The following is a 21,019-nucleotide window of genomic DNA, read 5'->3' on the forward strand; positions in this document are numbered from 1 at the left end:
TAAATGGAGGAAGCCAACATATCCCAGGTATAAACACATACACTCATAGCACAGAATTTATTATACAGAAACTGAATTAGAAAATGTTTATTCTTCAAAGATCAGAATCTGAAAATGCCTGTTGCAAGAGGAAAGAATACGTATAGCAGGTACTTATGTACTGCTCATAAAACTGCTGCAAGTTCAGAATGTATTTTGGTTAAAATAGTGCAACAGCTAATGAAGCAAAGCAGTATTCTCCTAGCCTTGCTTTACAATGGTGCCTTGCTTTGCCTTACAAGTATTACATGACAGCCCTTTAAAGGTTGAATGTTAAATACTGACTATTCCTACATTAACATCATAGAGGACAAACAAAGATCAGCCCTTGATAGACACAGATGGCAGTCTTGTTCATGCCTTGAAGCTATATCTGATAGAATGGGAAGGATTGAGATTCCTCCACAAACAACCCTTCACTTGCATAGATTTTGAAGTGTAGATCATGTCTGACATTAAACAACAGATCTGTTAGCACACAAGTGTATTCTGTTGGCAATTTTTGTTTCCCAGAATCACTTTATTTTGCTGGGGAGTTTATGACATGGTATGTCCATATAAATGTGAACTGAGCAACCAAAGAGTTTGACATAAAATCCATACTTCGCCTCAGACCCGGGTTCCAGTTTTAAAGATTTATTGAATATGCTTGGGTGTTAAGCCAACACGTTTGTGAAAATAACTTGCAAATATGAGCCCAAAACACAAACTAATGCAGTTTTGTCCACACAAGTCTAAAGGAAGTCTGAAAAAGAATGAGTTATGAAGTGACATCAGTGGCAATTCTGCATTAAACAGAAAACCTCAAAGTGACAGGATAAGCGTTTGTTAACACTTAACTATTTCGCTGCTCATCATTTTACTGAAACAACCTGTTAACAAGCCTTGTGCTACAATCCCAAACTGCATCCCTTCCCTCACATGACACATTGAGGAACTGCAGTTTCTGCAAACAGCTTCTCCAATGCGATTATGACTTGTCAGTACAAAGTCTTGGCACAATGTGCATTTATGTAATACCAACATGAAACAGCTACTGTACAGAATGTATTAAATCATTTGAGTAGTTAATTAGAAAACCTTTAAAAATCTTTAATTGAAGCTGCATCAGTACTTCCAGCCAGCCTCTTAGCACCACTGCAGAAAATGGTGACCTTATTGCAGAATTTACATCTAGGTGTTGCAGAATACATAGGGCCTACAGATCTCAGTTGGGACCCGTCCACAGAAAGATGTAAAGCCAAAGATAAAACTACACTTCTTAAGAGAGCCTGTTTATTTAGCTGCAAACTTTTAGCTTGTACAGACACTTTTTCTTAGAGGAAAGAAAAGTAACAAGTAGCTTCCTTTGCCCTCATTGTGGGTCTGAAGACTACTAGGATTTTAAGACAACTTAACATTCTCTATTGAACACCCACAAAAACCTTGAGATCTTTGGATCGCCTCATGATGCAGGCATGTAGAACCTATTCTTTATTTTATTTGCACTATAAAATGAGCAAGGCAGAAGAGAAAGCTATCTGCTTCCTGAAGCCTATTTAAAGTGAATTAAATTAAAAACTGCCAAACAAGAAGAACATGAGACAAGTACAGCTGCTAGTTGTTTGTCTGTTTACTAACCTATGTGAAGAGTTAACAATGGGAACAATTTTAATTTGGACACAGAGAGGTAGAGAACCCCGATCCAACAAGCTCCAAGATACTGGTAACTCCTGGAACATATGCAGAATAAAACACTTTGGGCAGGTACACATGAACTTGCAGAACTAGTGCTCCCATTTTATTTTCCCCTCCCTGAAGAAAACCAACATATTAAAGGGGGCTGTTCCCATCATTAGCATTTCAGCTTTAATCTACTTCAAAATAATAGAGTCTAACACAAAGTTAATTTTGTTTGATTGGCTGGTTTGCTTTTTTAAGATGGAAGTAAATAAGCAAAACAGCTGTTCTTCGGTTCTTCTTTTTCTCCCTTTTCTTTGTTGACTGAAAAATAGTCATTCGGATGAAACGCAACTCAACAAGAAGGTGCTCCAATACATCATCCACACCACCTGTGACTAATTTTCTTCTTCTTCTTTGAGGCTTATACCATATTTTACTAGCTTTAATCCTAATAACAAAATTATTTTGCAGTACGAGAAACACATATAACAATCAAACCACAAAACTTCCTAATCTTCAGTGACTTCCAGCAGTCTTATAGAACCAGCATTCCCCGCCAGCATGCTTTGGGGCAGGGGAAGAGGTGTCTTTAATCCATGTGTGTGGCAAAGCCAAGCAGCTGCAGGTCTGAAGTGGCTGTTTCAGAACCAGGTGACTGATATACTCCTCTGTTTTAACTAGTAAGACCTTCATTTATTTTTTGTTTTATTCTTGAAGAACACCTTGCTTTTAGTATTTGCCATTTTGTTTTTCTGCCAAACTTCTGACTTTAGGGCATTACAAACAGCAAAGAACAAGCAGTTACTTAAGGGGAATTTTACACTAGAAGCAACTTAAGGGAAATTTACAATTATCTAGAAGCTAAATGTTTTATTTTTTTTTTAATACTTTGTACTAGTTGGTTTCCTGTACTTATCCCACGGATCTGCTGTGTTTTCTTCCTGTTTGTTTTGATAGAAATTATTCTCTTTCTGGTTGTCTGCCTCTGGTTGTATAAAATTCAAATGACCATATATAAGGTCAAGCCCTTTGCTAGTGTTACTGGTGTAGCTCCATTGAGGATTTCTTACAGGCAGTGAATCTGACCTCTTGTTTTTAATATAAACTAAATCAGGCTGAGCCTACTAGCTTGTACCTCTTCCAGTAAATATTTACTAAAAAGCAATCTGTTTGCTAGTTCACAACCTCAAAGTACTAAAAAAACCCACAATAAAGAACTGGAGAATAAAAGAGAGTTAAATTGGTCATTACAATAACTACCTCATATTTACATAAAATCTTAAAAGAAAATTTCTTTTGGCAAATGGAATTGTGTGTAGTGCTATACTGTGTGTTTTTTGTTTTGTTTTTAAAGAAACTTTCCATATAAAGTTTGCTTTCCAAGACCTATGATAATTTTTGCTAAGCTTGTGCATTCTTGGATGGAGTGGCATTTTTTCTCCCTTGTGTGAGCTGTGTAATCACCTGAAAACCATTATCTGGCAGGCAGGCAGCAGGTCTCACTATATATCTGTATCACCCAAATTCAGATTCATGGGACTATGGCTATTTTTCAATTGTAGATGGATTTTATTCTCGTGACAAAGACCTCATATCTTCACTTTTTCCTTTAGACTGAAAATAAAGCAAGCTATTTGTGTACAGAGCTTCAAAAAAAATCAAAGTGAATTCTGTGTTTTAGAAATTTGTTAAATTGTGCTTTTAGTATACACATCATAGCCTCCTCTTCACTGTAACCTCTCTCTAAATGCTAGATTATGTCTATGCTATTGTGATTACAACCTGTGTAGGTATACCCAAAACAGTAAACTCAGGTACTGCTCAATAGCCTAGCTGTGGCAACACTGAGTTCAGCAAAGGACTAACTGCTTTCTTATTTAATCAGCTTTTCTGGAAGACTTCATACCTTGGTTGAGCTCCATGCTGCATGGGCTATACTACTGGCAATACATGAAGTAGCTAGCTTAAAGCTAGTTTTGGAATATCCATAAAACTGCAATTTAAGCAGTGATTAGTGTAGACATGCCCTTGGTCTATGGAGTGAAAAAACAAATCCACAGCAGTTGTCCATCATCCACTTAAACAGAACTTACAGTTACTGCTGCTGCCAGCAAGCAGGATCAGTGGAAATCTATACCTTCTTTTCCATTGCTGCTAAATATGAAAGTGTTTCAGAAACTAACGGCAATTTCTAGGTGAAACCATTTTGCATGCAATGATTGTTCACTGGACTGCGTTGCTTCTCTACATCCAAAGCTGCCATCCATGTTTCCTGCTACTACGGCGTTTCCCACTTTGTCACAAACATACAGCATAGGCAGCCATTTCAGAAATACGTTTATATAATAATTACTATACCTTTTTCTGATGTGTATATATTTTTAAGAACATTTAAAATCCAGATCCAATTTGAAATGTAAACAAAAATAAATATAACCTTTCTCTGGGTTGCTTGAGATTTAGGGCGCAAACTCTACTGCACTACAGCTGTGGTTCTCTTTTTACACTTGAGGTACCCCTCAACAGAGTCAAGGTGCCCCTAGGAAAATGCCAGTCTTAGTTTTCACTTTTTTTTTTCTGTAATCAAAAAAAAATAAAAAAGTATGCACTGGCTAGAGACAGCAATTACACACAAACCAATTTAAATGATCACAAACTGGTTTAAACCTGTAACAGAACAGAAGTTCAGTGCGCACAAACCAGGTGCAAAGTGGCTGAAACTGGTTTAAGATAAACCTGGTTAAATGTAGTATCAGACTTAACTGATTTGGGTCAAACTGCTTTAGGGAACTTCTGTCTGAGACCCCCTCCTGGTTTAATTTAAATGAGTCCTCCTACATCCCAGCATGAGGCTGGGGGGCTGAGCCAAGCCGGCCCGCGGGCACTACTGAGGGTAGGCATGGAGGGCTTGGCCCAGACTAGGCCGTGGAGGCAGGGCCCTTCCCAGCCAGCTGCAGCTCAGGTTGGGGCTGCGGGAGCTGTGCGCCTGGATTGCTCCAGGGGTAACCAGGCTGGACTGGGCTGTCGCTGAGCTGCAGCTGGCTGGGAAGGGCCCTGCCTCCACAGCCTGGCCTGGGCCAGCACCTCTGCGCCCACCCTCAGCAGTGCCTGCGGGCTGGCCTGGCTCAGCCCCCCAGTCCCAGTCTCAACAGATAGATGGTAAGGCCACTCTGGCCATCTCTGGCCACACCCCCTGCTGTACAAGCAACCAGTAGGGTGTAAAGTTGGGCAGATCCTGGCCGGGCTCTCCATGCCTGTGGGAGAGAAGGGAGATAGGAATTTAATCCCCCTCCCTGCCCCATCTTGACCTGAGGCACTGCCCTGACTGGTGTCTGGTTGAGAATCACTGCCTTGACAGAAAAATTTCAGGTGAGGAATATTCTTCAAAATTCTCTACAACTTTCCTGTAGGATCCATTCTAGACTTAACCTTGATTTCAGTTAACTCGGGTTAACAGCACATATAGACCTTTCAGCTATTTAATCCACTCTTAAATCAAGTAACCAAACTAATGTTAAGGACACGCCTTTTCTTGCAGAGCACTGACTAATTGCAGTGTGCTTGCTCTCAATCCGGCTAAGCTACTTTGATCCCCAGCTGCAATGAAGATTTATCCTGAGTCTTCCTGCTTAGCTGTTGCAGGGGGATTGCCTCAAAGTGCCCAATCATGTGGATCCTTCAGGATGACTATTATTCTCTGGTCTCTGCTTCTATTGGCTACTCTCCCAGTGGCTGCACCCTCCTGCAGGCATCAGAGATGACTAACTTCAGAGAGGAGTGAGTGAAGTTTTATAGCAGCATTAACTCATCAGCTGGAAATCTGCCAGATTGCTTACATCTCCACTTCCCTCTTCCAAGCCATGACTCCAGAGCAGTCTTGTAGACAGACACCACAGGAGACACCCAGACAGAGAGAGCATACTGCGGAGGTGCTTCCTAATTTACATGCTGCATTCCTTCAGCATATGTACAAGGTTCCTAATCTACATCAATACACTGGGAACCCTGGCCCTGTTTCTGTATACACTGATAATACTTGTGCACTGGTACAGCAGAAGCAATCAGTAAATGTTATATGTATCTTAAATACTAATCCAAGGATAGTGCTATCCTTGACAATGGTTGCAAGGCTGCACAGAGGGGACTGATCCTGTATTCCCTGCATAATTTATGTTAGGAACCTTGTACATATGCTGAAGGAATTCAGCACCTCCACAGTATGCTCAGTCTGTCTGAGTGTCTTGTGGCATCTGTCTATAACAGTCTCACAACTGAGACAAAACCAAAAAAGGAATTAAAATAATTAGTAAATAAAAAATAAAAAAACCAGAAACCAGCTACTGGTTGTTTTAAGTTCTTCTTGAGGAGAAAAGGGTTTGTTGCTATCTGCTGTAGGGACTGGAAATAATTAACAACTTTGCACAGAATTTTGTACTGTTCTGGAATATATATGCTGCTGTTGTGTTAAATGTAGTTCTTTTTTTTTTATTGGTAGGTTCTAATGAAGCAATCTGAATAAACCGAAGAGAAAATAAGAGAGTTGCTTCAGGACCATTAAAATAATGTTTTAAGAGAATAGCTTCTATGAAAAAATAATACAGCAACTAGAGAACTATTGGTAGGTTAACACTTCTGATATGCCACTTAAATTCCTAAGAAAACTGAAAATATTCTTCACTACCTGTACTTGGGACACTATTCATGATGGTTCAGCCAGTCTGTAGATGGCCTACAATTGCATCATAGCCTGATTTAAGAAGCAAACCAGAAAATTAAGAAGTAAAAGGTCACGGAAAACTTAATCCAAATTAACTTCCAGTGCTTAGGCACATCTTAGCTTAGTAAGATGTGCCTAAGCATATGAATGCAGAATGCAACAATGGCTTTTGCTGTGTAACATCCTGTCAGACATTGTTAACCCAGGACAGGGGAGTTGTTTGTGTTCAATTTAACCCACTATTTCAAATCTTAACCCTGCTTTCTGAATGTCCTCATGGAGTCATTCAGAAATATGAAGTGCAGAATGACCATGTAGTTCCCTATATGGACAGGCCCATTAATTAAACCACATTAAACTCCTGCAACACGCTTTCAAAATTAAAGTGGCCTTAATTCAGATTATGCAAAAGTAAATTAAGTCCACTTTATTTTATATAGTTTAATGAAAACTGCTTTTATTCACACCTTTAGTTAATTTAGACTCAACATTTTTTAAGTGCCCCACACCAACAGGCCTCAAGTGAGTAGAAATTGCTTTTCTATCTGACTTGAGATGCACGGAAAACAGAATCCAGGGAACATGTTCCACATGCACAGGCCTTACTATACATCCATCCTGTTTGGTAAGCAATAAACACAATAGCCTAGTGTTGATTAATGTGTGCTGGATGCAAAGCATACACAAGGTGTGCAGTAATCAGCATTAACACAGTGTCTGAAAGGATTTTATATTACTACTATGGTATTTGAAGAGATGAGTTTTCCTTTAAACCAGTGCATACTTTTCTGTATATTTTACAAATCTGTTAAACCAAAGTAAGTTTAAAGTTTAACTCTGTTTTGGATTTGGGGGAGGGATTTTTTCTCATGGTTTCCAAACTGACCTCATTCTGTCTGTCCATGTTCTGTTTCCCAAGACCAATTCTTGGGCAATAAATGTTGGAAATAATTTATACAGCTCCACAGTAAATACAAGATGACCAGAGAAAGGATTCTTTTCTATTTCTTCAATTTGACATGATTACTGGTGAAGACTGGCATGAATTTTATGAAGCCTGTGACTACCATGCAGCTACCTCTCAAGAGCATCTACAAAAGGGAAATTGTGGACACTTCTTATGTAAGGGCCCAAACTTGCAAGCACTCAAGCATGTCAATGAACTCCCACAAGTAGACTTGTATTGTCCATAGTACCTGAATTCATATGGTTAAGTTAATCATATGTGAAACTCTTTGCAAGGTTTTGCTCTTATGCATCTTGTAAGGCGCTACCGTGTACCGAGAAAAGAAACTGCTGTAGTTACCAATACCACACTGGAAAAAGATTAAGTGGAAGAAGAATATAGTTTTCATACTCAAAGCATGGAAAAATAGGGATAATACCTTAACTAAATGACCCTGTAAAGAGCATGAGCTGATTGATTCGTACTGCTGTATTTTTACAGCCATCTTCTACTTGCCGGTTTTATCTAAAATCCGTTAAGTAATAATATGCTTTAGCTACAGGTTACCTATTCTTTTTATTTTTACTTCTTCCTAAGAATCCGATTCTGTTGATATCTTAGTCCTCAAGTAGTACCATCAACTACTCCCAAATTTAGGTAATTAGCACTCTGCATGACTGAAGGTGACAGAATCGGGCTGCAAATGTGTGTGAACAAAAATATTTCATTTTAGTGACTGCTGGAGTAAATTATACCACTCTTCATTGATTTGGCCTAAACTGAGCCCTGGTAAGAAGAAGAAAAAAGGAACGATACAGAAAAAAAACATGATGGAAGTAGTTATAGCCAAATTAAGGTTATCATTAGATAAACATATCTTTGAATGGCTGCAACCCATTGATTTACCTTCAAAGAGTTTAATGATGAAGAAAATATCTCAGATGGAACTGATAGCCTATCACTAGAGCTGGACAGATACAATTGCGGAGTACTCAAGCATTCATTGAAATAAGAACTACATATTTGTTTGAGGGGCACATTTCCTTGATGTATATCTATAGATATATAACTATATAGATGCAGATATACTGATACAAAAGATATACTGATACAAATGCTATTGCATTTATTTTATAAGGCAGGGTATTTAAAATTAACTGAAGAAATGTACACATGCAGGACTATTCAGAAACCTTTGCTTTATACCTTCGTTTCCATGGAGTGAAACTGTTACTGCAGGCGGTGGTATACTGAAGAACAAATAAGTGTGGGGGGGAGAGCGCTGAAGGAAATTAACTAGTATATTGTATTATATTAAGTAGTTTGGGCCTCTCTAATTCAATCTCCCTCAATCTCTAATTCAACATAGGCATTTTGTGGCTCTTCCCCATCCACCCTCTTTTCTACATGGCTTAATTAACTCCTCCCTTTACTAGGAACAGCTTAATGTTCACAGTTCTGTCTCTCTCTCTTTTTTCCCAAGCAATGTGGTAATAAACAAGCCAGTCAACAGTCTTGTTACTGAGATGTTATACATACTAATTTGAAGACTTTTGCCTAATCAGAGGAAATTAACCGAATAAATGCAAAATTAAAGTACAGTAACTGAAGCTAAAAACCAGAAGTCTAAGCAGCGTGATAGAAAGTAAATTACAGCTACTACAGCTTACAATGTGAGACCGCAGTAAAAAAAAAAAAAAAAAAGACAGTAATCTTCTGTGATGTAATTCCTCCCATATTCAAATATATGAAAACCTAGTGCAGCTCTACATGGCCTTGGTGTTCCTGCACCTGGAATAGCTTTCTCCCCCTTCAAAACGTACACAAACTAGAAAAAATGCAAAGAACAGCTAGAAGAGTCACAGGATGAGAAAAAAAAAGAATTAAATTTTACTGGGGAAAGAGAAGACTTTGGGGGGATATGATCCAACTCTATAATAACTTCAAGATAATACAATTGAAGGAATACCAGTAGATTTGTTCATAGCCCCTGCAGATAGTAGAACAAGAAAAATAAATCCGGTTCAGAATAAGTATTAGGAAGAAGAACCCTACTCGCTTCAGCTCAGGAATCGGAACTACTGGGTTTAAGAATGTTACAGAATACTACTGGGAATTCTGGATGGTGGCCAAGCAGAAAATCCTCTTTCAGACACCTTTGTCCGGATGTGCCAGAGCTGCGACAGCTACCAATAGTTTCAAGAAACCACTGCAGCTGCTAACAATCAGATGGGGTAAGGGAGCTCTAGTTCTGTTCCCCAAGCTGAGAGGAGAGGAGAAGAGAAATAAGGACTAGGTACTGCCACAAATGAACCCAGTTCCAAATAACCTATTGCCCCCCCTACGGGTGAATCTCATCTTTAACAGCTACCTGGGCAGGAAGCCTGTCTTTTTTTGTGACTGACAAAAGTTAATAGTAGCTTATCATACCAATATGGTCCCACTGAATTAAAAATCAGAGGCCTAGAGCTACATGGGCCAACAAGAGTTCCTGGCAGGTCTGACTTTCCCCATGTTGGGCTTTCCATCACTTGCTTGCCCAGAAGCATGTGCACAGTGTTCTGTCAGAAAGCTCTTCTGACTATATAGAGTAATCTAGGCTCACAGCATCCTGCTTCTTACATAATTTGGAACAGGCTGTACTCATCAGCGTGGAAGGATGTTTTAGTAGTTAGTGCCAACGTTTAAGCCACATGGAAAGGACAAAGGTACTTGAAGGGCATCTGACGGCACTGTTGTGACTAAACTTAATAATAGGTTGTCATATTGATATGGTCTTATTGAATTAAAATTGGTAGTATGGAGCTGTTAGGGGATACATCCCCTATACTGTGCCATGCTATGGTCTACACCCCTCTCTCTCATCTCCTCACCAGTTTAGGCTAAGCCTTTTTTTAGTTCACACTGGTAAAAAGGAAAACTTGTGCCAGCTTAGCTATACCATCTCTCCAAATGACAAATGAAGCTAACAAAAGCACCTGTAGCTACACCTACACCATACCTTTTGTCAGAAAAGGTAGGTTGCGGGGGTGGGGGGGAGGAGGCAAGGGAGAAGAGGTTCCCCCTCCCCCATCACCAAACTAGTTCTGCCAACAGATCTGTAATACAGATGTAGTTTGGGTGTGAGACGCAGTATGGTTTTAACAGAACAAAGCAATATTTGAAAAACAAGAGTCCTAATGCACTGTACTGCAATACATCCTACATAACTACTGCATTATGCAATGCAATATAAATACCTCTTCCTATAGATTAGACCGGGTCGGCTTAAGGCAGCCTTTTGCATGCTGTTCCCATATTTACAGAAATATGGTAAAGAGAGAACTTGGCAGAGTACAGTTATTTGAATATAGGCACACCAACATTCACAGGCAACAACTGCAGATCACTCAAATCAAAAGGATGGAAGTACAGACCACATGCACTTTTTAAAGGAAAAGAACCATCACGATTTATATTTTAAGCTAATAAATTAATGTAAAGCTAATTACAGAAGCAATATAACCAAAAATGAGTGTAGAAAAGATTTTTTTAAAGGTGTGACAAAGAAGGCATGAGTGATTCATAACATGAATCAAACTAAGGAAAAGTTTTGAGTTTGGTTTGGTTTTATTTTAAATAAACAGCTATAACCCAGGATCACCTTTTAATCAATTTTGTAAGTTATTTCAAAATTAATAACTTACAAATTGAGTCTGGTTGCAAACTTTAAAGGGAAAAGAATACCTCTCTTTTAAGTAACAGCAAAATAGAGTTCTTGTATCAAGAGACTTTATGTAACAAGGTTAACTACAGAGTTTGAAAATACATATGCAATTATAGAGCACCCTTCAGATTTAATCAGCCTACGTACTAACCAGAGCATACCCTTCAATAGCAGTGGTTCTCAACCCTTTTTGTAGGACCAGGACCTATTCGTAAACATCAATGGCCAGTCCCTACCCAGTAAATCCTTTTTTTTTTTTTTTAAACGCAAAGTCCCCTGGCCCTGCTGGTGCCCCTCATTCCCGACCTGTTGCCCTGCACCTCCAGGCCCTATCCCCCCCCCTCACAGTGTGTGGAGCACAGGGCACATGGGAGGCCCCAAAGAGGCCCTTGCTGGAGCTCTGCCAGCCTGCAAGGGAAAACCCACTATTTCCCACGTTTTTCTCCTTTAGAGGAGAATCCATTTTTAAAGTTTGTTCGCAACCCTTTAATATTTCTCAACCCATGGGTCACAAGAATATATGGTCGTATTAGATCCAAGGATTGCATCTTGCTGAAAACCCCAGGAATACCATTTCCCAACAACTAGTGAAGAAGGTTAACTCTTGACTTTTGTATTGTCCTTGGGCAAAGAGGACTGCATCTTTTCCCTTTGCAGATTTTCCCCAGTATGTTTAGGCCTCTAGCTATCAAGTGTCTGATAACATTTCTGAGCATTGGCTGCAATGAAGCAATTGACAGAATAAGCTAGAAAATAGTAGTGTTCTGAGATAGAGGCCGCAGTCATAGAAAACTTCTACCAGGTCTTATCTCCTCTTTGAAACCAAGTTAGTTAAACTAGTGAAAGCTCTTCAGTGGATACATGCTGGCATTTTACTCTAACTTCAACACATTCCCAGTAAGCTGAACCAAAATAGACAACCCCTGCTGTTAAACTGAAATAAGTGTCCACGCAAAGGCTTGCACTCGTGTAACTAAATGTATTTAAATTCACACATTAGGTTAAACTGATGCATCTTTCTCAGGTGGAAAACAGAAGAAAGAATCCAGAAAGACATTCACTCCAGCTATTTTAAACAAGCGAATTAGGTCAAAGCAGGTAAAGGAAGTTGCTGCAATTTACAGCAGGGCTGTCCAAATTTCAACTTTTTGCATAGGTGGCCTCTACTACGTCTTCCTTGATGCACTGTCTCATGGACTCCCTTGCCTCTTGCAGCCTACAGACTGCCAGTTGCACAGTCCTGACTTGCAGCTGCTCTGGGAAGTGCTCTAAACTGTGACAAGTGTCAAATCCAGAATCCCAGAGATACACAAATGTTAAATCTAGCTTCTCCCCCTTCCATCTAAGCCACAGCTTCTGAGCTGCGCAGCTGAGAATGGTAGCCTCAGGTATAACCTTAACTACAGAGTGGTGACCTCCACTCCTAACAGCTTTATGCTATGAACTAAAAATAGTTATTCTAGATATTTGTGTCATACCTATTTAAGAAAATCTCTACAGCATGGATTTATAATGCATTATGTGAAAGATCCGTGCAGTAGTATTCTGAGAATATATAAAGGTGGGTTTTGGCACACTTCCATACCTTGAAGCATATTTCAGCACTTGCCCATGGTTTGAAATAGAGCTGCCTAGAAGCAATGGGGCCAGAGCCTTTTTTTAGCCTTGCTTTATACTATTAAAAGCACAAAAGAAATTAAGTGCAACACACTGCACCAAATCATAAGGCTTTGAATTAAGCCAACAAAAGCAAGACAATTCAGCATTAAGTCTCTGTCCTCAATTTACCTCTATGTCCTAGTATTACACAGTATATGTTGGACTCACTCATCCAAGACTCCTGCATTAGTTACAGAGAGGAGGACTTCAGGATAAAGTGACAATTTCCTTGCTCTTCTTGGGCGAGTCTGAATCTTAATTTTATTTTAACACAGATGTCTAGAACCATACAATGCCATTGTTAGGATTTCCGTAAATAGAACAAAGTACATAGGAGTTCAGCATGTAACTTGCAAAAGGCAATATCCTATAATATTGTTAAAGCAAAGATTTTATACATTGTGCCCCACTAGGAGGCTATCTTTATTTCCACACATGCGCGCGCGCGCGCGCACACACACACACACACACACAGAGCAATTTGATTTGTCTACCATGACAAGAATGCAATCAATTGAGCAGAGTCTGAAATGCAGGACCAACCCCTACAGTTTGATTTGTACAAGCAGACAAAAAAAAATCTGTATTTAAATTCTTATACTATGCTCATCACTGTGGTATCCAAGTGCTTTAAATAGAAATCAAAGGCAACTCTCTACACCCAAGCAATGTGGTTTTCACATGAGGCCCTAGCATCTTTTAAAAGATGTGATAGTAGAAGATGTGGCTGTAGGAAGCTTAACAGCTGGGGAAATGTACACTTGTCTTGCATGAGGACTGAGGTGCCACAGACATACGCTTGACTAGAAAAAGTTGAGTTTTCATTTTTTTTTTTTAAGTTTTAGTACAATTTATTTGTAGTTCTAAAAATGTACTTTTACCTAGACCTACAAACAATACAATTCTAAAGTTTTAATTAAAAACCCTTTTAAGGCATTTGGTTTAAGTTTATTTTAAATCCTTAAATATCTCCATGGCTGATGGGCTGTATTCTCATGCTCATGCCATGGCTATTTCTGTAAACCTGTACTGCTAACAGAGCTGTTAGATAAATGTAGACCAGGAAAAAGGTAAACAAGATTGACTCATTAAGATCCTCAACTGTCTGTCTGCTGAATTCAGCATATTCACCAGATAATACAATTACACTTTAAAAGGAGTTAAACATATAACTTGTATACAGAGCTGTCTGTACTTGCACTTGGAGTCACTGACAAGAAACTAAATGCAATTTGATATTGCATTATCCAACAACTTTTACTGAATTGGGTATTATGTTATAAAAAAGCACAACAAAAGGCTTGAATACACTGTTCAACTTTTCTATCGAATGCTGTTACAGAAGCACTAATATTTTCCTGGTATCTGCTACTAAGCTTATTATGACTGCTTCTGTCTTATTAAAGACTAACCACTGAAAATTTTTTTTAAATAATTTAAAAAATAATAACAACTTTATTTTTATGTTTTTATAACTTTATTTGTTATCACTTTCTAGTTGGGGTTTTTTTGCATTGCAGTGTGGATTGCAAATGACGGGGGTATGTTTACGGTAAAATTGAAAACACTTCTCTGACAGTATTGTCTGGATTCCACCCCCCCCCCGGCAAGGTCTAAATTTTGTAAAGCACATACAATCTACAATGCAAAACTACTGAGCAGGGGTTTTTTCCTTGCATTACTCCCAATCAAAAAGATAAGAGCTAATGTTGCATTTTGTTGCTAGTTGCACACAGAGCAATGAAGTGAAGGTATGTCGCATGCCTGCTGTGTCTGTTTATGCTTGCTGATCTACGCTATTGCAAGCTTCCAGAAGGCATATGAAATGTCTTCCCCTTTGCTGCCCTGCATGCAACATGCAATGAAATAGTGTTTGTGTCCTCATATTAGGATTTTTAAAAATGCAAATAAAAAATTATAATCCTAAGGAATTCTCTCATGCAAATCTAACCTTTCTGTAGGGAATGCCAAGATGTCTTAAGTGGACGGTATTAGTCATGAAGATGCTCTGAGAAGAATTTTCTATGATTCTAAGAATGGTGAATTTCCTTTTTAAAATTTAGTGCGGGGACAAAATTAGAGACTTCACCGCTGGCCAAAAATAATCTTTCCTCCATACTCTGTAGGAGAAACTTGTATAATCTGAAACATTTTTTTTTCTCTCATACATCTTAATAGGGTCCCTATGCTTTGGGTGGTAACATTAGCAATTAAGACTTTCTTTAAAATATACTACACTGATACCACAGGGGAGCATATTTTGCAAGCAACTAAATATCAGATACTTTTTTTTTTTCCTTTTAAGTCTAACTCACTGTGACCCAAACTGGTGCTGCATTAATTCTGGAAGGAAAAGGTTAAGTTCCAGTAGCTTATTTCTTTGAAATGCATCCTGCCATATCATTCTAGGATCTCGAAAGTGCTGAAACACAGCAGGCACATAACTAGAAAGCCGTACTGGTTTGAAGAGGGAAGGCAGTGCCTCCCTATGTAAATACATCAGTCTGTCACCAAAAATCCATAGCATGGACCTCCAGGTAAGACACCCTTACCAAAAATCAGACGAAACAACTAAGCTATGATTAATTCTTGTCATACAGATTATGCTTCATAATAAGCATCAAAACAACCGCATCCTTATTGAATTGTAAAAATCCTTTTACCAAACTTTTCCAACTATTCAACACACCAAACAAAGGGAAAAAAAACAAATAGAGGGCACTGGCAGTTTTTTCACATTATACCAGTGCTGCCTGTTACATAGCAGTCATTAAACATAACATATTTTACAGGCAGAAATCCCACTGAAACATAAGTTATAGGCAACATTAAGTTGGGTTTCTCAAATCTGGCCTTACATGACATTTACCTGAATTTGTGCTTAAAATAAACATTTTCCAGAATTAAGCAAATCTCAAGAAAGAGTAAAAATAAAGAAGCTATTTAGTCAATTATGGTACTGTGACTTTCTTATAAAAATATGGGCACAGTAATCTTTGCTTTCTCTAAAAATGAATTTTTCAGTAATCTCTCACCCTGCAACTTCATTTTCTAAAACGATTGAGTGGCTACCACATAACAGGAGAATTTCCTTAAAATACCATCAATCAAGAGAATACAATATCTGGCCAACAGACAGAAACTTTAATGGTAATAGTGCTTCAAGCACTATAGAGTAGTAAGATAAAACACATAAACATCACACAGTGTTCTTTATCTAATTATAGAACATAGTAACATAACTTTTTATAAACCTCAGCACTTAAAGTCAGCTCAAATTGTGCACAAGCAGTAGGTTCAAAGCAAAGCTTAAGTACATCTGGAAGTTTTACGCAATGAATGTCTGTGTTTTTAAAATAAGCAATGAATAGCTACAAAAAATCTGCTTTACCATTCATATTAATTGGTGACACCTACAATGTGCCCAGAAAAATCCAAACTTTGTGAAACATTCTATCAAATGTTTCCCTGCAGCAGTTCAATTTACTTTAAATAAAATTACTGTAACCAAAAACTGTTTACAGGCATTAGAGAGTGGCTTCTCTGTTCTGCTGAACTAACATCTCCTGTTAATTTCCTATCACAGTCCCCGATTTAAAAAGTTGTTACATACCTGCAGTTAGGAGGAGGATCAAGGGTTATTTCAGCTAGCTCCTTCTGAATTCTGTTGGTGAAATGAGAACAGACACAAAGCGTTTGAGATAGTCTATAGAATAAATCAGGGAATTACACTGCCCTCTACCACCATGCAGTTAAATGCAAGATTGGCTTTGCCTTCAGTAATGCTAACATGGCTGCTTCCTCTTTGTTCTCAGAGGCATAACCCAAATCCCATAACAGAGAAACTTTTCAGCTTTTTTTCTTACTTGATACTGTAAATATACAGAACACTTGCATCTGAGTTTGGTAGGAATCTCCCACAAGTACTCAGAAAAGTAACTGTTATCCATATCTGAACACTTTTTATCAGAGAGATTTTCTTTTCAAGCTAATATGCAAATGAGGCAAGGAGGGAGGGGGAGGCGATACAAGCACATTTGACAATGACTTTAAACCAGTGTTGCAGAGCTCTGAGGCTGAATTAACAAACTTCATTAAAGTAAAATACATGCTTAAAAATGTTTACCTGATGCTTCATACAGCATTTTAAAAGTGAATCTGTCAAGCTCTCTATATTACTGGAGTAATACCCGGGAATCAACTTTGTTTCCATACATACTTTTTTATTATGTGTCCTCTGCCAACCCTGTACAGTAGCTCTTATTTTTATTTACACAATCACTTTAAATAAATCATGATCTTAAAAGAAAGACCAGTGACAGCTTTGCTGTTTCTTTAATAGTAGTCCTAGAAGTTTTAGTATCCAGGAAGGAAATCTTTTTTTAAAACTTTCTGTCAAATGAATAAGTAATCCAGAAAATAAGGTGCAAGCTAAACTACTTTTAGGAAAAGAGATTTTACTTGCCTCTAAATTTCTTCACGTGAACAGCTACTTGGCTTCTTACAGACAAGGACCCATAAAAATACTACTGAGGAGTTGTCAGTACTGTAATGTTTCTAATTTAAATGAGAGAAATAGAACCTGATCCTGACAGACCTTTCACAAGTCCCATTAAATTTAATTTGACTACTCTCAGTTATCCAACACTCAAGGAAACAGACCCATGATGATTAAGAGAAACCCCACTGATGAGAGTCTATACAATATATGTGAAGCTTTTCAAGACACATGACTAAAATATTATATACATAATATATTATATTACTAAAACATCAAACTTCTTGCCTTTACCAATTTTTGAAGTGTCTACCTTTCAGGCATTTAATTTCCAAAACTTTCTTTACAACAGGAAAAAAAACCCCCCAAAACATAGGGGGGGGTGGGGTTTATATTATGGCTAACACATTTCAGGTACCTGTTTAACTTAATTCTGACAAGAATTCCTGAGACTTTTATGAAAGTTTGGCTACAGTGTGCATACTGAAGGGAATTAATCTAAGAACTGACCTCTTTAAAAAAAAAAAAAAAATGTTTTTCTTACTATTACTACTTAGACCTCCCTACTATTGGCTATAATATAGCCAATATTCTAAAGAAAAAGGAACATCAGGAAAAGTACTGGCAAATTACATTCCTCTCAAAAGACCACAGCAGGTCAAGGGATTTAAAGTCTGTCTGTTTCATATGGCTGAGTCCATCAGAGTGAACTTCCCAAAAATATTTCCAGAAATGTTATATGCAAATACAGATATGGCAGATAAAAGCTCCAGAAACCTCTTGCAGTTCTGATACCTTAAAGGCAGAGGCTATTAATCTCCAGAGTCTAATCCTGCAGTCCATATTAAGGCAAGTGTCCAACTGAAGTTAGTTTTGTCAGAGTAAGATGCCTGATAATACTATATTTGGTTTACTGCATGTAAGGATGAGCTGTTCCCTGGCATGGAAAGTTATAAAATATTGGTATGTGCCCCTCATGTCCCATCCTCTTCCCTTGCCATCAAAAGGCAGTGGAACTTCTGTAAATACTTGAATTCAACAGCACTCCTTGTTAACAATAAGCAAGGCCTATTAAAATAGACTAGGACAGTACCCTACACCAGTACAGGGGTTGGGGACAGGGGAGCCACTACTTTTAACTCAGATGGAAAAGACTTTTGTTGTTCTCCTGCTACTTGAAATTCACTTTGGGCTCTAAACACTGATTTGCCAATGTACAAGTTATCAAATCTCTAAATGTCTTTTCAAAAGACATGTAGCAAGTTTGTTCAACTATCTATCAATGTAATTGGTGAAGATACTGACTGACAACATATATATGATATGTAGAATATGTAGAAGTTCAGTATGCAACTCAACATACCCTCACAAGAATTAATTATACAAGCAAACACTGAGATATGTACTACTACAGATTATTTTGCTATCACTTAATAATTATTACCTTTTAGCACTAGTAGATAGCTTAGCAGTAGTTTTGCTGGACAGTTTGGTATTTTTCTTCTGCTGAGTGGCAGAAGGTTTTCTTTCTTCTTGCTCTTCAGGTTCAGGTGCTGGTGGGTCTCTCTGATCTGCATCTGAACTACCACTGCTGGTACTTGGACTTTCATCATCTGACCTTTGCCTGTCACTGGACATCGTGGTGAACTTTTTAGGGGGAGAGAAAAAAAAGGCAGAGTTAATGTGGCAATCAGGACAATTTTTTTTGCCATTCCCCAAGTTCTCCTTCAAAACACAGCGCTTAGCAATACAGTTGTCACCAATTTTAAAGCAAGAGATCAGCTGAAAAAATATCCCCTCCTCTCAACCTTGGTTTAGACTGCAGTTTGACAGGTAGAAAGCAATATTTACCCTTTATTTATAATATTGATATTGCCTTTTTAAAAAATCCCACTCACATTTTTTTCATACTTTGGACAATATATCAATGGTCGACTTTGTTCTGAAGCATGAGACAGAGATTTAGCAGGGTACTTAGGCAATGAGCATTAATAACTTATGACACATTGTAAATAACAGCCCTCCCTGAAAATGTTTTTTAAAAAGTCACTAATACCCTGTAAATATTTACACTGGAGCAGAGCATTTTATTGGGTCCAAGAAGCCAGATCCCCCTCTTCCCCCCCTCCCTTCTCTCTCCGAGACAATATATTGCCAATAACACTTGGGCTCATTTCAGATTGAAATTTACACTCTCCCTCTGTCTCCTCGCATTTAAAGGGCCGTGGGGAAGAGGGGGGGGGGTTTGCTGGGTTAAAAAAAAAACAACAAAAAAACAAAAAACCCGAGATGCATTCAAGACAACTCAGAAAGCAGAAGCTTGGCTTATTTACATAGCCAGCAGCAAAGAATTGCATTTGGCCACCACAGAGCTGCTGGAGGGGGAAGAAGCATAATTCAAACTGCACCTTCTGCAAAGCTTTCAACGCCACCGATTCTTGATCAGTTTCTACAAAACAGACCGACATTTTTAGCACCAAAAAAAAAAAAAAATAGCTACACCCGGGAGGAACCCCAACTGGAGGCTCTGGAAAGCAAATGAAGCTCCTGGTAGGGAATTGCAGCAGGGTTGAAATGCAGCTTTGCACACACACACGGCCCCCCCTCCCCTCCCCTCCCAGCTTGGCTTTGTGGGGAGAGCTCGAGCTCCCAGCGAGGAGGGTATGGAGGGGTTGTTATGGTAGGAGGCTCTCCAGGATCAGCATGGTGTGTGTGCACCAAGTGAGGCGTGAACTCAGTCCCGGCTCCTCTCTCTCTCCCGGCCACCGACAGGCAGCAAGCGCTGAAAACAAGAACAAAGCTCCCTCTACCAACCTCCCCCCCCCTCCTCCTCCGTCTCCTCCTCCCCCCACCAAGCTCGCCCAGGCTCCTGCTGCAGCCACCTAACCCGCTTCTCCTTTACCTTCGCAGACGTCCTGTCCCGGTGTTAGGTCGGAGGGGAGGGATGGAGGGGGGGAGGGAAGGGGAGAAAAGCTCCGTGGAAGGGATGGAGGCAGCCGGGGGGATATAAAGCAGCAGAGGAGGCTCTGTGGCCGGGCAGTGTGGAACATTGAGAGTCGGAGCAGGGGGGAGACGGGGGGAGGCTGCAGTGCGGGCCGAGAGCCGGAGGGTGGCGCTGGCGTGCCCCCTTTTTGCCGAGCGGGCTCCCGCGGCGGGCCAGGGGGTCAGAGGGGAGAGAACACGAGCTTCCCCCGGGGGAAGGAGGCCGGATGGAACGGGGAGACTCGAGCGTTCTACCGCCTCCGCCCCCTTGTGTCGCTACGTTCGGATTCAGAATGTTGCAGTCAGCAAAGTTCCAAACGAGATGGAGGGGGGGGGATGGGGGGGCGCGCTTGCTCCCTTTTCTCGGCTGCTGGAGCGCGCCCCCCTCTGGGCTGGGGCGCGCGCACGCGCTCTCTACCTTTGCTGAGTGCGTGCATTCTCCCGTGCTGGCCAAGGACAAAGAGTTGGTGGCTCTGCAGCCCCTAAGTTTGCAGCCTGCCTCTCGCTGGCTTCGCCGCCGCCGATCCCCCCAGTGCAGGCACCTTTCCTTAGCGGCTTGGAGCCCCCTGAGCAGCCGCGGGGACAGAGGGAGACCTGCAGGCAGGAGCGGGGGGAGGGCGGGCATGAGGTCCTGGATGTTGTTCCGTGCCAGGCACCAGCGCGTGTGCAGAATCCTGCTCGTGCCTGGCAGGGGCGGTGGAGCCGGCGCAAGGAGCAAGGCTTGAAGCAGCTGTCCCTCGGCCTGCTGGCTGCAAAGGGGGGGCCCTGAACACAGGGGAAGGGGAATAGATTTCCCTGGGCACCCGAGCC

At 39.9% G+C, this 21,019-nt stretch overlaps 1 protein-coding gene across 3 annotated transcripts in view; it reads right to left on the bottom strand.

The window, feature by feature from the left end:
• The window catches only part of UBE2E3 (ubiquitin conjugating enzyme E2 E3), an 84,193-nt gene extending 63,442 nt beyond the window's left edge, over positions 1–20,751 (bottom strand). The window contains exons 1-3 of one of the 3 annotated variants that reach the window (XM_090045305.1): positions 20,628–20,751; positions 18,672–18,874; positions 16,343–16,393 (exon numbers count right to left, since the gene is read on the bottom strand). In XM_090045305.1, the coding sequence (XP_089901431.1) occupies positions 16,343–16,393; positions 18,672–18,865 (245 nt within the window). In that variant the 5' untranslated portion in view covers positions 18,866–18,874; positions 20,628–20,751. Of the gene's footprint in view, positions 1–16,342; positions 16,394–18,671; positions 18,875–19,635; positions 19,969–20,129; positions 20,488–20,627 lie in introns of those variants that run through there. The other 2 variants (XM_090045307.1, XM_090045306.1) reach the window with 2 other exon arrangements.
• Positions 20,752–21,019: the final 268 nt, after the last annotated feature.

This window comes from Crocodylus siamensis, chromosome 4, assembly GCF_052110815.1.
Source record: "Crocodylus siamensis isolate JL-2025a chromosome 4, ASM5211081v1, whole genome shotgun sequence".
Classification (NCBI taxonomy): Eukaryota; Metazoa; Chordata; order Crocodylia; family Crocodylidae; genus Crocodylus; species Crocodylus siamensis.